The 18165-nt window shown below is 38.9% G+C and overlaps 1 protein-coding gene across 3 annotated transcripts in view; it reads left to right on the top strand.

Moving 5' to 3' along the window:
- CPQ (carboxypeptidase Q) overlaps positions 1–18165 on the top strand; it is a 560471-nt gene that overhangs the window by 365949 nt on the left and 176357 nt on the right. For all 3 annotated transcript variants that reach the window (NM_001076248.1, XM_005215675.3, XM_015474539.3), the window contains exon 5: positions 7693–7804. In NM_001076248.1, the coding sequence (NP_001069716.1) occupies positions 7693–7804 (112 nt within the window). The remainder of the gene's footprint in view (positions 1–7692; positions 7805–18165) is intronic.

Here is an 18165-nt window from a genome sequence, read left to right as displayed (position 1 = left end):
GCATTATAAGTCGGAGAAGGCAATGGCACCCCACTCCAGCACTCTTGCCTGGAAAATCCCATGGACAGAGGAGCCTGGTGGGCTGCAGTCCATGGGGTCGCGAAGAGTCAGACACGACTAAGTGACTTCCCTTTCACTTTTCACTTTCCTACATTGGAGAAGGAAATGGCAACCCACTCCAGTGTTCTTGCCTGGAGAATCCCAGGGGCGGTGGAGCCTGGTGGGCTGCCATCTATGGGGTCACACAGAGTCGGACACGACTGAAGCAACTTAGCAGCAGCAGCAGCAGCAGCAGCAGGCATTATAAGTAATCTAGAGATGATTTTAATGTATATGAGAGGTTGTGCATAAGTTATCTGCATGTACTATACCATTTTATATAAGAGACTTGAGCATCCATGGATTTTGGTATTTGCTGGGGGCCCTGAAACCAAAAGGAAAATGTTAGTAGCTCAGTCATGTGCAACTCATTGCAATCCCGTGGACTGTAGCTCCTCTGTCTGTAGAATTCTCCAGGCAAGAATAATGGAGAATAATAATAATAATAATAATTCCCTTCTCCAGGAGGTCTTCCCGACCCAGGGATCAAACTCAGGTCTCCTGAATTGCAAGTAGATTCTTTACCATCTGAGCCACCAGGAAGCCCAACAAGCTGAATTTAGAAAAAGCAGAGGAACCAGAGATCAAACTTCAAACATCTGCTGGATCATGGAAAAAGCAAGGCAATTCCAGAAAAAAATATCTACTTCTGCTTCATTGGCTATGCTAAAGCCTTTGACTGTGTGGATCACAACAAATTGTGGAAAATTCTTAAAGAGATGGGAATACCAGACCATCTTCCCTGCCTCCTCAGAAATCTATATGCAGGTCAAGAAGCAACAATTAGAACCGGACATGGAAAAACAGACTGGTTCAAAATTAGGAAAAGAGTATGTAAAGGATGTATATTGTCATCCTGCTTATTTAACTTATATGCAGAGTACATCCTGTGAAATGCTAAGCTGGATTAAGCACAAACTGGAATCAAGATTGCCAGGAGAAATATCAATCACCTCAGATACGCAGGTGACACCACCCTAATGGCAGAAAGCAAAGAGGAACTAAGGAGCCTCTTGATGAAGGTGAAAGAGGAGAGTGAAAAAGCTGGCTTAAAACTCAACATTCAAAAAACTAAGACCATGGCATCCCATCCCTCCACTTCTTGATAAATAGATGGGAAAACAATGGAAACAGGACACTCTATTTTCTTGGGCTCCAAAATCACTGCAGATGGTGACAGAGCCATGAAATTAAAAGACACTTGCTCCTTGGAAAACAGGCTATGATAAAATTAGACAGGGTATTAAAAAACAGAGACATCACTTTGCCAACAAAGGTTCTTATAGTCAAAGCTATGGTTTTTCCAGTAGTCATGTATGAATGTGAGAGTTGGACCATAGTGAAGACTGAGCACTGAAGAACTGATGCTTTTGAATCAATTCAGAAGCTGGAGAAGACTCTTGAGAGTCCCTTGGACTGCAAAGAGATCAAACCAGTCAATCCTAAAGGAAATCAACACTGAATATTCATTGGAAGGGCTGATGCTAAAGCTGAAGCTCCAATATTTTGGCCACTTGATGGGAAGAGCAACTCATTGGAAAAGACCCTCATGCTGGGAAAGATTGAAGGTCTAAGGAGAAGGGGATGACAGAGGATGAGATGGTTGGATGCCATCACTGACTCAGTGAACGTGAGTTTGAGTAAACTCTGGGCGATAGTGAAGGACAGGGAAGCCTGGGTTGCTGCAGTCCATGGGGTTGCAAAGAGTTGGACACAGCTGGGCAAATGGACAACAGCTGGAACCAACACTCTGAATATGCTGAGGGAGAGATGACTGTTATCTGCTGCATATCTGTAACTTTGGAGATCATTGAGTCATTATATTTCAATAGCTTTCAATATGCTACTAGATACAATAATCTTAGGTTTTACAATTGCAGTTGATCTCTAGTTGACTTTTAGAAAGTAATGCAACCTTTTTTCATGCTTTAGTGACAAAATTATGATTGTAAGTAAATATAGACAATTTCCATATCTTTCTCTGCAACAGCTGAAATGGAATGAGATAAATCTGACCTTTAATGTTTGTTTCAACTCACTTTAAAAACCATCTTTGATAACTCTTGCTATGGTTTAATATAGCACACATTCCAAAGAACATGTATATGTAATCTAAAGGAGAATGAGAGTGTTACATGTCTTCTCAGTTTCAGAGATAGAACGCTACTAATGCCTTCGAAGTCCACTGTCTGCCCTCTCTGATGGTCTCTTCCTCTCTGCCTGAACCTCATCTGATATAAACACTCTCCTAAGTTTCATTCATTATGACTTTGCTTTTTCTTCACAATTTTATCATATTTTTTTACGCACTGCAAAAGATTACTTAGAGACTTCCCTGGTGACTTAGATGGTAAAGCGTCTGCCTGCAATGCTGGAGACCCGGGTTTGATCTCTGGGTCGGGAAGATCTCCTGGAGAAGGAAATGGCACCCCACTCCAGTATTCTTGCCTGGAGAATCCCACAGACAGAGGAGCCTTGTAGGGTACAGTCCATGGGGTCACAACGAGTCAGACATGACTGAGTGATTACTTAGCTCACTGAATTTTGCAATTTGTGTTAGGGAATCATACTCTTCTATTTTTTCTGCAATTTATTTTGTTCTTTCTTTTCCTTTCATATTTCTGTTCTTGTGTTCATTTATAAATGAGCTATAGGTAATTTTAGCTACTTTATAATATTCCACTGTATGACTGTACCATAGTTTATTCATTTCACTGCCGTTGGACATTAGACTTGGCTCCAGTTTGAGAGAAGGGTCCTGGAAGCAGGCGTGTTTGCTACCTGCTTCCCAGCAGCACCAGTCGTCTTCTGCACCCCTGCGTCACGAGGTGGGCTCTCAGGGCTTCTGCCCTGCTCTCAGTTTTTCCTATCAGCACCTAAATGAATCTTGTGGAAAAGATCTGGAAAATGGGTACCTAGAGCCCTTATGTAGGAGGTTCCCAGGGGTTCTAAAGTCTCATGTTAACTCACACTCACCCTTGAAGAATCTGTCAACATTTCATTGTCTTCATTCCTGCTCTTCTGCGTGTTACCTCTCCCTCTACTCTCTGCTAAAGGAAGACTGTATTCCACCACTCCTTGGATGAGCTCCTTATCCTCTGGAATTCAGTTCCTCTGACTGAATGACAATCTGAGACCTCTGATGGGCTTTAAAAAAGTTACAATTTTCGAGATTATCCAGATTTCTCATTATGGTGGGGGTAGAATTCTCCGAGGCTATCTATGATTTAGGAGGAAGCAGACTGATTTTTCTTCCTCTTCTTGCTACCACCATTCTCTATACCCTTTCTCTGCCTGATTTTTCTTGGTAGTACTTGAAACTATCATTATGTATTGCCCATCTCTCTCATGAGCATGTAAATTCCATTAAGGCAGAATATTTGTTTTATCCATGTCTATGTACAAGGAGATGCAACCAGTCCATTCTGAAGGAGATCAGCCCTGGGATTTCTTTGGAAGGAATGATGCTAACGCTGAAACTCCAGTACTTTGGCCACCTCATGCGAAGAGTTGACTCATTGGAAAAGACTCTGATGCTGGGAGGGATTGGGGGCAGGAGGAGAAGGGGACGACAGAGGATGAGATGGCTGGATGGCATCACTGACTCGATGGATGTGAGTCTGAGTGAACTCCAGGAGTTGGTGATGGACAGGGAGGCCTGGCGTGCTGCGATTCATGGGGTCGCAAAGAGTCGGACACGACTGAGCGACTGATCTGATGTGATCTGATGTCTCTGGCTCTTAATAGACACTCAATTAAAACTGTTGAATAAGTGCAGGCAGGAAAGCCCAAAAAGCAGGACATTTTCTCCAGTATTTTGCATCTACCTGTTTTCATAAGAATATACTTCCTCTGAAGTTGCTCTCTCCCTTGTTCTGCCATGTTTTTCGTATGTTCCATTCCAACTATATTCTTATTCATCTTTTAATCAAGCAAATCTGTTTGCCTTCAGTATCTCCATATGCCCTAATAACAGAGAAGTGGGGACCTGTCCCTGGGCTGCTATCTGTCTACTCCTGATTTACTGTGTCTTTGCTCCGAGACCCACAGCTGGCCTGCAAGTGTTTCTGCGCCACTGCCAGTCTAATTCTTCATCCTGGCAGGCTGTCATCCAGGGTATCTCTGCCCTGCTGCAGAAGGCCCTCCCCTCTCCCACCCTAAGGCCGATTCTTTGGTGGTCAGGACTAATGTGTGCCTCACAAATAGCAAACTCTGTATTTCAAAGCATTGCGGTTCCTATCCTGCCCTCATGTTTGTTTTGTTGTGGCTGCTCTTGGCTCCTGCTGATGGTTTTAATCATTTTTACTCATCACTGCATTTAGAAGAGATGGCGGTGAGAAGGAAGTTGGAGGGCGGGGAATTGGTCGGTACTCTGCTTGCCTCGGTGAGCAGCACACAAGAGGGGTAGATGGGCGGGCGCCCCACTTCTCTGTTGGTTCTAGGCCATGTTAGTGCTTGAGGGGCTCCACTTCTGGCAACAGAACCAGTGCATTCTCCCATCTTTTACAAAGTGATCCTTTTTCATAAATCTGGAGTTTACTGTGTCTCAGAGTTGTGTGTTTTTGTTTTGTTTGCTTAAATCAGATCCAAATATGTTACAGCTGATATTCATTTCTGCCTGACCCTGGCACAAGATGTAGTGGCTTTGTTATATTTTACTGGGCTATCCTTTGTGAGACTGCATTATGGAATGCTAAACAGACAGCGCGTTGAGACCTCCTGCATTATTTACCAGGTGTAAGTCGAAGCTTTTATGATTAGGAAAATTCAAGTTTATTAAACGTGTCACTGAATTTGAAGTAGTTTTTTGTCATCACCTAGTTTTTGAACCAGTTAATATTAAAATTACTGTCTCTTGATGATCCCCAGTATATTCTTTTCTGTAAGAAAAAAAAAAGTAAAACAAACTCTCGTAATCCAAATGGTTTGTAATCATTCTTCCATATCACTATGCCAAAGTCCTTATCCTGTGAGATAACATTTACTTCCCTATCATTTAAAACCACTTCCATCTTTGAACTATTAGTTTAAGTAATAATTCTGGATTAGAGAACAGAGATAGTTCAGAAAACAGAAAGAAGTACGATTGTAAAAACAACCTCAGTTATTCCAAAATCTGAAGGTTAAAACAATAGCTGCCTTGATTTACTGACTCATGTATTATCTGAGAAAAAGTTGATTAAAACAGATTTTGACACTTTTTATCCACTGGAACTTGAACTTCATTGGGAAATGGTTCTGAGGGGGTAAATATGTTGACTAATTGGCTTGTTCATCCCACATGGGATTATACCACTTTCTGAACCAGAATGTCCTGCTATTGCAACATGTTTTTTCTTTATTCTTTTTTTTTTTTCCTTAAAGTAATCCATTTGAGTTCATTACATGGCCATTTGTTAGGCTGGAGCATTGTACTTGTTTGTGACTACAGTGGAGTCATAGTAAGTCAGGACTGTCTGTATACACAGAGTTAATGGGAGATCCTGCAGCTGCTCAGGGAAGACGGCCGTGCTATGGGTCACTCTGACATTTGAAACCCCAAATCGTGCTTTCCCAAAGTCCTGGGGCACTTTCATGTTGATTGTCATGAAGATTTGTTCAAGTTTGGTTTGCTTATTTACTGTATGCTATTCATAGGATCAGACTGTTGAACTTGGTTTTTTAAGCTTTTTATTGAAGTGTAATATTCTCAGTATTGAAGTGTAAAATTCTCAAGCTGGAATTAAGATTGCTGGGAAAAATGTCCACAGCCTCAGATATGTAGATGATACCACTCTAATGGCAAAAAGCAAAGAGGAACTGAAGAGCCTCTTGATGAGGGTGAAAGAGGAGAATGAAAAACTGACTTAAAACTCAGCATTCAAAAAACTAAGATCATGGCATCCAGTCCCATCACTTCATGGCAAACAGAAGGGGGAAAATGTGAAAACAGTGACAGATTTTATTTTATTACGCTCCACAATCACCAGAAACAGTGACTGCAGTCATGAAATTAAAGGTTCTTGCTCCTTGGAAGAAAAGCTATGACAAACCTAGACAGTGTATTAAAAAGCAGAGACATCATTTTGTTGACAAAGGTCCATATGGTCAAAGCTATGGTTTTTCCAAAGCTATGGTGTTTGTTTGTTTATTTGTTTTTTTCTGGTGGTTTTTCCACTGAAGCATCAATTCTTCAGTGCTCAGCTTTCTTTACAGTCCAACTCTCACATCCATACATGACTACTGGAAAAACCATAGCCTTGTCTTGGCGGATTTGACTAGATATGGTTGACTAGACTAGTGAACCACAGACTTGACTAGTATTTATACTCACACTCAATGTATGAGAGTTCCAGTTATTCTATCTCCTCACTAATATTTTCTATCTTTTTCATTTTAGCTATTCCAGTGGATATGTATTGTGGTTTACCATGTATTTCCTCGTTGATAATGAACCTGAGTGACTTTCATTAGTGATTTGTGTATCTGTCTTTGAGAATTGTCTGTTCAAGTTTTTTTCCCCATTTTTCTGTCATTTCACTCTCCTTTTTGTTACTGTTTCATAGGGGTTATTTATATAATCAGAATATGGGACTTTGTTGAAAATATGTTTTATAAATATTTTCTCCTCTGTGGGTTGCCTTTTCACTCTTGTAATAGGATCTTTTGATGAACAAATATTCCTAATATTTTTAAAGTCCAGTTTATTATTTTTTCATTTTATAGTTTGCACTTTTCTTATCCAGTTTAAGAAATCTTTGCATACTCTAACTTGACAAAACTATTCTCTGCTTTCCTCCAACATTTTTATTTAAATTTGTAATTCATCTGACTTGATATTCATATATTGTATAATCCAGAGAGCAATATATAATTTCCATGTAGATATCCTATTAGCCCAGCATCATTTTACTTGGTTTTTAACTTGTTTAAAATTTATCTATGAAATTTAGTTTTACTGAGATATTTTTATATTTTCCTAGAGATAATTATTAATGATACTCAAAAAATAATTTAAGTCTATGATGGTGTAAAATTTATAATATAATCTATACATTTATTTAGCATGTAAATTGAGATATTTCTTAAAAGTTATTCTGTTTAATTAGACTCTCGTTTGTAATACCAGCATATTTATTCAACACTAGAGTGATTTATAATGCACAAACACAATAATTAAAAACAAATTAATTGTTCTCGCTTTTTCATTTAAATTCAATTCAACACATGTTTATTATTTGTCTGCTAGAATTTGGGACAGCTGAGAATATGGTTGAGGTTGTGAGCTCTATCTGCATGTCATTTAGGTTTCAAGCCATGTAATAAAGTTGTCAAACATCTGTCAATAATAAATAATTCTTCTTTAGTATTCAATATTATATTAATAGAGGTACAAGATGAGAAGTTTTATTCCTATTAAGATGACCTCATACCCCTTATGTAATGCCTCTATACCGAGTTTTCCATTAGCAATGACACAGTTCTTTTAAGAAGTAAAAATAGAAAAGAAAATACAAAACTTCTTTTCTGTATTTGGAACGCCTGTGAATGCTTCTTCTTTGATGTCATTTCTGCTTGGCTTTTATTTTTTTCTCTTTTTATTATTTGTTCTAGGTTGTACTGGTCAGTGGACATCTGGACAGCTGGGATGTCGGGCAGGGTGCCATGGATGATGGTGGTGGAGCCTTTATATCATGGGAAGCCCTCTCGCTTATTAAAGATCTTGGTAAATATTTAGAAAGTAGTTAACCAATGTGTGAGGTTGTCAGTGGTGATGTTTAACTCAACACACAAAATGCTCAGCAGATTAGCTGCTGTGGAATGTTCAAAGATTCTCCTGAGGTCTGTATGTTTTTTGTCAGTTGATTCCCAGAAAAGAACTAATTTGTCCCCATAAAGAAAGCAATTTTTATTCAAGTGTCCACCAGACAGCCAAAGTATCAAATATAATCAGCCACTGGGGAAAATGAACAAGCTAATAAAACTGCAGCAAATGCAACCGCATCAGCTAGAGACCGTGTAAGGAAACCATAAACAAGTGGAAAGAAAAATCAGTAGCTCCCCCACTTCCTTTCCCTTGTTTAGACATCACCAAGCTGCTCGGATAGCTTTGCTGCACGCATCTTTCCACATCCGGAGTCAAGGAGAGCAAAGTAGGCCTGGAGGAATGATTCTTTTCGCCACAGTCAGGAATCCAGAATGAAAAACTGGACCTTGCAGGTTAACCTAGACATGGGGGAAGATGGATAGGCATACAAAGCAAGAACTAATTGTGAAAACAGTTTATCTTGATGACCCTATTTGCAAACAGAAAACATACATTTCCTCTTTGTGGGCTGGTCAAGAGGTGGATTTTGAGTGAGGTTAGAAATAATCAAACAATCTGAAATGAGAGTTCTATATCTGAATCAGACCAGTGGCGGTTTGGAAAATGCTTCATCAACAGAATTCCATTGTGACTGTGGAGTTTCAAATGTCATAGAGATCAGAGCACTCCTTTTGGTGAAGGCATTCCATTGCTTACTTAAATACCCATGTGTTTAAACCTAAGCTTTGCCTCTGACTTTTAATGAACCCTTCTAACCCTAAATCAGCTCTTTAAATGATTTTTTATCTTTTATTTTTTGGACTGGAGCTCTGTTGTTTTTTTTTTTTATTAACTGATTTATTCTAATTGGAAGATAATTATCTTATACCATTGTGATGGTTTTTGCCATACATCAACATGAATTGGCCACAGGTATTCAATTGTTCATCTTAACAATAGACTACTGAAATTGTCTTGATTGGGGCAAATCTTTAGTGTATACTTTTAATTTATATCTTACTTGTGTTTTAAAAATGGAAAAATGGAAAAGTGTGCAATTTCTTTACTTCTAAATAGACCAGTGTCTCGCAACCCTGGCATTATTGCTATTTGGGGCCAGATAATTACTTTTTCAAAAAATTTAAATACAGTTTATTTACAATGTTGTGCCCATCTCTGGTGTACAGCAAAGTGACTCAGTTATACATATATATGCATTCTTCTTTTGTACTCTTTTCCAATATGGTTTAATCACAGGTTTATAGGACCTTGTTTTTTATGCATTCTGAATTCAGTAGTTTGCTCTGCTGTGAGGTCTGTCCCGTGCATTTTAGGATGTTTAGCCTCATCCCTACTAGATGCCAGTAGCACAACTCCCCCTGTCCGCAAGTTGTGAAGTGAAAAATGTCTCCAGACATTGCCGAATGTCCCCTGGTGGGTTGTGGGGGGAGAGGGTGGCATGTAAAATTGCTCCACTAAAATAGGCTAATTAAAGAACTGTAGGACACCTGAACACAAGGTCATTTTTTTAAAAAATGAACTAATTAGTAACTTTATATTATTTATACTTTAAACATCATTACCATATTGAGCACCTACTATGTGAAACCATTCTATGAAAGCTGAGCATACTACATACTCTGTTCTTAAGACCCTTAGAATATAATTGAAGACATTCATATGCACCAACACACATAGTTATAAAGATATAATATCAAGTCTGCTTTTAGAATTGGGTAATGTTTGAAAGATAAAGTGTCCAGCAAATAAAAACAGAAACACTCATTCCTTCAGAGGAGATCTGGGAAACTCCACATGTGAATTCATTCCTCTTCTTCCTTTAAAAAAATATACCCTTGGCCATCTGCCCTTAATTTTATTCTAGAATGAAGTGGGTTCGAGAGATGAGGCAGGCAACTATCAAAAATTTTCCTCTCCATGGGGCACAGATATTTATTTTGGAAGTTAATTTTAATTCAGTGTGTTCCAACCAGCTTGACTGGAGGCACAATGGCAGTGTAAAAAGAGAACTAGACCCATCTCAATTAGATTTTTAGGTCACCTCTGTGCCACAAACTACTTTTTTGGCCAGGGGCAGGTCATTTGAACTCTCCGGATTTGTTTTCTTCATCTCTCTTCAACTGTCAGCTTCCAGAGTATCTCACTTGCTCTTGTTGTGCAGTCACTCAGTCATGTCATACTCTTTGTGACTCCATGGACTGCAGCACGCCAGCCTTTCCTTGTCCTTCACAATCTCCCGGAGTTTGCTCAGATTCATGTCCATTGAGTCAGTGATGCCATCCAACCCCACCTTATCCTCTGTCTCTCCCTTCCCCTTCTTCCCTCAATCTTTCCCAGCATCAGGATCTTTTCCAGTGAATCGACTTTTCCCATCAGGTGGCCAAAGTACGGGAGCTTCAGCATTTGTCCTCACAATGAATATTCAGGGTTGATTTCCGATAGGATTGACTGGTTTAATCTTGCTGTCCAAGGGACTCTCAAGAGTCTTCTCCAGCACCACATTTCAAAATCATCAGTTCTTCAGCACTCAGCCTTCTTTATGGTCCAATTCTTACATTCGTACATGACTACTGGAAATGTATAGCTTTGACTATATGGACCTTCATCAGCAAAGTGATGTCTCTGCTTTTTAATATGCTGTCTAGGTTTGTCATAGCTTTTCTTCCAAAGAGCAAGCATCTTTTAATTTCATGGCCACATCACCATCATCACCATCAACAGTGATTTTGGAGCCCAAGAAAATAAAGGCTGCAACTGTTTCCATTTTTCCCCATCTATTTGCCATGAAGTGATGGGGCCAGATGCTATGATATTAATTTTTTTTAATGTTTAGTTTTAAGCCAGCTTTTTCACTCTCCTTTTTCACCTTCATCAAGAGGCTTGTCAGTTCCTTTTCACTTTCTGCCATTAGACTGTTATTATCTGCATATCTGAGATTTTGATATTTCTCCCTGCATTCTTGATTCCAGCTTGTGATTCATCCAGCCCAGCATTTTGCATGATGTACTCTGCATATAAATTAAATAAGCAAGGTGACAATATATAGCCTTGATGTACCCCTTTCCTAATTTTAAACCAGTCCATTGTTTCATGGTGGATTCTAACAGTTGCTTCTTGACCTGCATACAGATTCCTCAGGAGGCAGATAAGGTCGTCTGGTTTCTCTTCTGTTTAAGAATTTTGCACAGTTTGTTGTGAGCCACACAGTCAAAGGCTTTAGCATAGTCAGTGAAGCAGAATTAGATGTTCTTCTGGAATTCTCTTGTTTCTTCTATGATCCAGCGGATGTTGCAATTTGAACTCTGGTTCCTCTGTCTTTTCTAAATCCAGCTTGTACATATGCAAGTTCTCAGTTCACGTACTGTTAAAGCCTAGCTTGAAGGATTTTGAGCATTACCTTGCTAGCATGTGAAATTAGCACAATTTTATGGTAGTTTGGACATTCTTTGGCATTGCCCTTTTGGGATTGGAATGAAAACTGACCTTTTCCTATGATCACTGCTGAGTTTTCCAAATTTCCTGGCATAGTGAGTGAAGCCTTTTCAGAGCAGCAGCATCTTTTAGGATTTGAAATAGTCCAGCTGGAATTCCATCACCTCCACCAGCTTTGTTTGTAGTAATACTTTCTAATGCTCACTTGACCTCACATACCAGGATGTCTGACTAGGTGAGTGACCACACCATCATGGTTATCTGGGTCATTAAGACCTTTTTTGTATAGTTCTTCTGTGTATTCTTGCCACCTCTTCTTAATCTCTTCTGCTTCTGTTAGGTCCATACCATTCCTGTCCTTTATTGTGCCCATCTTTGCGTGAAATATTTCCTTGGTATGTCTAATTTTCTTGAAGAGATCTCTAGTCTTTCCCATTCTGTTGTTTTCCTCTATCTCTTTGCATTGTTCACTTAAAAGGCTTTCTTCTCTCTCCTTGCTATTCTTTGGAACTCTGAATTCAGTTGGATATATCTTTCTCTTTCTCCTTTGCCTTTTGCTTCCCTCCTTTTCTCAGCTATTTGTAAGGCCGCCTCAGACAACAATTTTGCCTTCTTGCTTTTCTCTTTCTTTGAAATGATTTTGGTCGCTGCCCCTGTACAATGTTATGAACCTCCATCCATGGTTCTTCAGGCACTCCATCAGATCTAATTTTTTGAACCTGTCACTTCCACTGTATAATTATAAGGGATTTTATTTTGGTCATACCTGAATGGCCTAGTGATTTTCCCTACTTTCTTTAGTTTAAGTCTGAATTTTACAGTGAGGAGCACATGCTCTGAGCCACAGTCAGCTCCAGGTTTTGTTTTTGCTGACTGTGTAGAGCTTCTCCATCTTCAGCTGCAAAGAATATAATCAATCTGATTTTGGTGTTGACCATCTTATAATGTTCATGTGTAGAATCATCCCTTGTGTACTTGGAAGATGGTGTTTGCTACAACAGTGTGTTTTTTTGGCAAAACTCTGTTAGCCTTTGTCCTACTTCATTTTGTACTCCAAAACCAAACTTGGTTGCTACTCCAGGTATCTCATGACTTCCTACTTTTGCATTGCTGTCCACTATGATGAAAAGGACATCTTTTTTTTGGTGTTAGCTGTAGAAGGTCTTGTAGGTCTTCATAGAACTGTTCAACTTCAGCTTCTTTGGAATCAGTGGTCGGGGCATAGACTTGGATTATTGTATATTGAATAGTTTGCCTTGGAAGTGAACTCAGATCATACTATTGTTTTTGAGATTGCACCCAAGTACTGCATTTCAGACTCTTTTGTTGAGTCTGAGGGCTATTCCATTTCTTCTAAGGGATTCTTGCCCACAGTAGTAGACATAATGGTCATCTGAATTAAATTTGCCCATTCCTATGCATTTTAGTTCACTGGTTACTAAAATGTCGATGTTCACTCTTGCCATCTCCTATTAGTATCTTTTATGGGCTTTGAATCTTACTTCTTTCATCATGGGACCCTGAATCACTGTTAACTGAGTTGAATTCAGTTGCATGAATAAATGTATGCAATGGTGAATTGAGTTATCTTTCTCCAGCTTTGAAACTACACTGACTTTATTTGCTTTTGAAAGTAGTAGTAAGTCTCCTTCAATTCAGGACTTAACTCTCCTATAGATTTCTGAAAACCTATGTAAACATATGAATACAACTCTTAAAGAGTAACATTTCTTTTGAGTAGGTGTTAAGAGACAGCATGCTATACTGTTAAAACAGCACTGTGGAGCCAGACTGCCTGGGTTCAAATCCCATTTCAGCAACTCACTAACATGTGGCCTTCAGTAAGTTACTTTCCCTTTCTGTGGTTATTTTCTTATCTGTGAAATGGAAATAATAATAGTTCCTGTCTCACAAGGTTGCTCTGAAAATTAAATAATCTATGTATATAATGCACTTAAAACAGAGCCTAACCCATCCCCCAAACTCAATAAATTAACTTTTATTATTTAATAAGCATGATCTAATAGTACTGTATTTTTTACTTAAGGGATTTTTTTTTTTTTTTTTTTGTCTTTAACCTCTCATCTGCTTAGTGGTTTCTTTGCCTCCTAACTTATTATGTTAATTGTAACTCTAGGGCCAGATGCTATGATATCCCTAAATATCCTTTTCGTTTACTGTTCAAGTCACCATCCATTATATTATGGAAATCCATTGACCCCTGCACTATTTCCCACTTTCATACTAAATTTTCAAGAGTCTAAATTTCTCCTGGTCATTTCCTGCTTCCACTTTCTGCTTAAGTAGAATGCCCAGAATCCACAGTACATCTCATATTCTGCAATTGCATCTACTGAGTCTTACTCTTTAATTTTAAAACTAAAATTAGACTGTGGATTTCTGCTTGTAGATTACCTATGTGTTTTAATATGAAGAACTAGGTCTAACATGTGACTGATGCCTTCTAGATGAAAATTACTGATTTACTTGAACAAGAGCTAGCACTTTGGGCTAGAGGCCAAGAAATGGGCTCATAATTATGTTACTTAATTACATTGAGTCCAGGCTGTTTAGTTGGTGAAATATGAAAGCTCTATGGCAATCTGTTTTTCCAAGAAAAGTGAGACTTCTTTTGGCTGCTGTCCCTTGGACAATATGTCATGCAGAATGCATGTCAGAGTCCCTCAGTGGGGCTTGTTAATTTGAAGTGTTGGTCTAGTGGGACTTTCTGATATTTAGGCATATTGTTCTAAGATTCATTCTTCATGTCTCTTCTTTATTCTCTTCTCTCACTACTTTTATAGATTCACTCTTTTGCCCAAGCCATCAGCTAAAACCAGATTCAATTAATCTAACAGAAGAGATATTTGTACTTTGCAAATGTAATCAGTCATTTCTGAGTAACTGTCAACAGAAGGCTATTTGCTGTGAAATGCTATTGAATACTTTTTTGTGTTTGTGGTTTACTGGACTTGAAACTCAATGTTTATTTGAAATGTCATTTCCTGGAATGTTCTGGTGTTAGTGGACAAAGCCTATGGCCAAAGAAGTTATGCTTCAAAATGCTCATTTGGCACTTGAATAATAGACCACCATCCATCCCCAAATTCTTCCAACTTTACCATTTTCCATTAAGTTAGAATTTTTAATTTTCAGGCCTAAACAAAGGGAAAAAATAGTTTACAGTACTACCTGGTTGTTGAAATGTTGAATATATGTGAAACATCTTTTTAGAGAAATTTTAACGTGAGCATCTTGACTGTAATTTTTATAGACTTTGAAGTCTGTGTGTTAGAAAATATTTTATTCATATTTCATTGAGTCAGCAAATATTTACTATACTGATTGAATGTCAGTGTGCCAGATACCTTACAACAAAGAGGAATGAGACACAATCCTTGAAGTCTTTGAAGTAAGAGAGACATTTAGTTTAAAAATTGCAATGAAATTGTTATAAACCCTTTAATTGAAATATGTGTGAATTACTTCAGGCAGCTGGTAAAGAGAGGGACCAGCATGGCTTGTCTGGGTCAAGGCATCTTCACAAAGGTGATATTTGAGCTTTCTTTTATAAAGATAAATACAAATTCTTGAAGCAAAGTGGGCCCAGTGAAGGATTCCCAGCAGATTATAGAGCTTCCAGTGCTGTGCATCATTAAAAATGAGAAGAAAACTGTTGACAGTTAACAGTCATGGGACTGTGGGGAGAAGGGAGGATTTGAGAATTGCAAGAGGTGCTCTTTTTACCTCCTATACATATATACCATTAGATTTTTTAGTAGTAAAGTTGTGTTACTTTATTAAGGCAAAAACCCTCAAAATTAAAAAAAAAAATTATTGGTATTGCCATCACTATAAATAGTCTGCTAACAGGAACTACAGAGCAGAGGTAGGAAGTAGGAAGAATCTCACGTGAGTCACCAAGCCTTCCAGGCCCAGAAGTATACACAGCCAAATGCGTGCCAAGGCTGTGGTGTAGTTAGAGCTTTATGGAATCATTTCTAATGCAGCGGGTTGCCTCTTAGAGGTGGGGACCCATCCAGGAAAAGGGTTTTCTTCTCCCAGGCCCTGGTCAAGCCTCCCTTGGAAAAGCCTCAGGAAGTTCAATCCAGAATATCTGAGTTAGGGATATGAAAAACTTCCAAGAGAGGGACACCTGAAGGGTAGAGCCAGTGACAGAGAAAGCCTGAAGCCAGCTCCTTGGAGAGAGAAGAGCCCATTGGAAAGAATCTTCTCTATGGTCAAATAAGTTTGGGAAACTCCCTCTTGGTAATTTCATTATTCTTTAAAACACATTTGTTGGCAGAGTCTCCCACGACTCCAGTGTGCTTTGGAAGCGTTGCTCTGGGCCATTACCAGTGTTGGCAGAAGTGAGGAAGAGTCCATGAACGCTTGCTGAGGCACCGTGCATGGAACTGAGTACAGATGGCTGTGGATTTATCTTCATTCTCAATTTTGTGGGTTGTCTTTGGGCTCTTGCGTTTGCCAGAATATTGACAAGATATAACCATGTAATGGTTCCTGAACTGGCATGGGAGAGATTATTCTTTTATTATGTCTTGAAGAGCATTTGTACCCACCCAAGTGCAAATTTAACCCAATACATAACTTTATTTCTGTACTATCTGAGCCTGTTTTATTAAGATGAATGTAGTATTATTGGGAATGCTTGACATATGCTGAAGGCTCTCTCTGCCAGGTTTTTCTATGGCCCTGAGTACATTAGAATTTGGTAGGATTTATTTTTTCTAGGAGGAATTTTTATCTTAAAACATTCCACAAACTTCCCTCCTCCCATTTTAGATGCTGTTCCTCTGCAGTTATTTTGTGAACACAATTATTTAGGAAACTTACAGCCCTGGGAAAGATTTCCTATTATACCTCAATCCCTTTAGGAAATAATATCTCTGCTTCTGAAACTCTCCAAGAAATTAACTTGGAAAAAATTAACTTAGAAAAAATGTTTTCCCCAACATCACACTTTATTAATTTTAATTTTAATGTATAGATGGTTGTTTGCCTTTTTTTTCTGAAAAAATTTTGGTCTTCATATTTTATGATTCTATTTAGAGATGCAAATACCTAGAACAATGGAAGAAGTAAAAACTGTGATTTGCTTGCTTTTTCTCTTTTTTCTAAAATCTAAAAGTAGATTTATAGTAAGTGGACATTTATGGCTCATTCTCATGATCTTTAGAGGATGGTACTCTCATTTTCACTCAGCTGGTTATTTCCTCTAGTGGCAGGTTATGTAATGTCTGGCTTTACCTTAACACTTGTGGCAGATACATATTTTTGCAGCTGGGAATTGCTGAGAATTTTTCTTAAGGTTTGAACGCACTGATAAGTCTCAGTAAAACACTTTGCATATTTATATCTCATTCAGATAACATAGACATTTCCACTGGTGTGTGTAGAGAGACATAAACTGTGTAGATTGATCTTCCAAATGTGTCATGAGATAAAGTAAGATTTATTAAAAATGAATCACTTAGAAGGTGTCCTACCTTTTAGTTTGGATGTGATAGGAGAGACTCTGTAGTTCTTTTCAAGCCTTAGACTACATTAATATTGCTGTTATTATTTTATCAGTTAGCTAAAATATACCATTTCTTTGTGAAAATAGACAAGACCTTGGCCCAGTGGCATTCAGCACCATGACTAATTCCTCACTGTCTGACAGAATCTGGAAGGGTGGCAGATGAATGCTGTGAGAGGAAGGGTCTCGGGGGGCCCCTCTGTCTGGAACATACTCAGCTTCTTCTCCCACATCTAATTTGATTTGGCCTGTATGCCTTAGAAAGCTAAGAAATGTGGTGTTGGTAAAGGAAATGGAAGCTTTAAAAGTTGCTGCATTTATCCTGGAGAAGAACAGCTATGGAAAAACTTAATAATGGTATCCTTATGGATACCATTTCTTCCCACTCAAGAATGGGATCCATATAAGCCCAGGGCAGGGCTGTCTCAAAAAGGGAGGCTACCTCATTAAAACAGTATCATCACAGTGTTGCACAACTTGGCTCACAAGGAGATCTCCTCCTTCGGTGATAAATGTTGAACACCCACTTCACGGTCAACAAATAAAAGGGCAAGGCACAGATCCTTCCAGCAAAGAGATCACAGTCAGGAACTGGTAGCTTCACATGGACAGAGATTTGAGCCAAGCTCTGAGCGCGTGGGAGACAGGAGAAGAAAAGACAAAATTAGAGCTCAGGGGAGTCCATGGTTTTGAGGAGTGGAGGGCGCTTTTGTAAATCTAGAGCAAAGGTGAGTGAGGAGTGGTGGGAAATTAGGGTCGGTTTGTAAAAAGGCATTGGACACAAAGCTCAACTTCGGAGTTGGTGTTCTAGGCGGTAGGAGCTGTGGAAGGTTTTAAGCATGGGATTGACTTCTTCTAAAGATACTGGATAGGCTGTCCTTTTAACTTATAGGGAAGTGGGATGAATAGAATGGAGACAGGAAAGTGGAGGGGGGAAGACTCCAGCTATATAGAGCCTGGAAAACCAGAGTTTGGGAGTTACTAAGCAAATTGTATTTGCCATGTAGCTGACAAGCCAGCTTCTACCTGTCTATGCTAAATATACCGAAGAGGAAGTGCTGGGGTTTCCAAGGATGCTGTGTTCTTTGCCTACACACTTCTCTGCATCATGCTTAATGCTGTGTTTTGCGAAGCTGAGGTCTACTGAGCTTAGAATGAATTCCATTCCAGTAAGTGTGCCTACCTAGCATATTAAAATGCAGAGACATTACTTTGCCAACAAAGGTTCGTCTAGTCAAGGCTATGGTTTTTCCTGTGGTCATGTATGGATGTGAGAGTTGGACTGTGA

Source organism: Bos taurus, chromosome 14 (genome assembly GCF_002263795.3).
Source record: "Bos taurus isolate L1 Dominette 01449 registration number 42190680 breed Hereford chromosome 14, ARS-UCD2.0, whole genome shotgun sequence".
In the NCBI taxonomy this organism is placed as follows: Eukaryota; Metazoa; Chordata; class Mammalia; order Artiodactyla; family Bovidae; genus Bos; species Bos taurus.
This window is presented reverse-complemented; position numbering and strand designations above follow the sequence as displayed.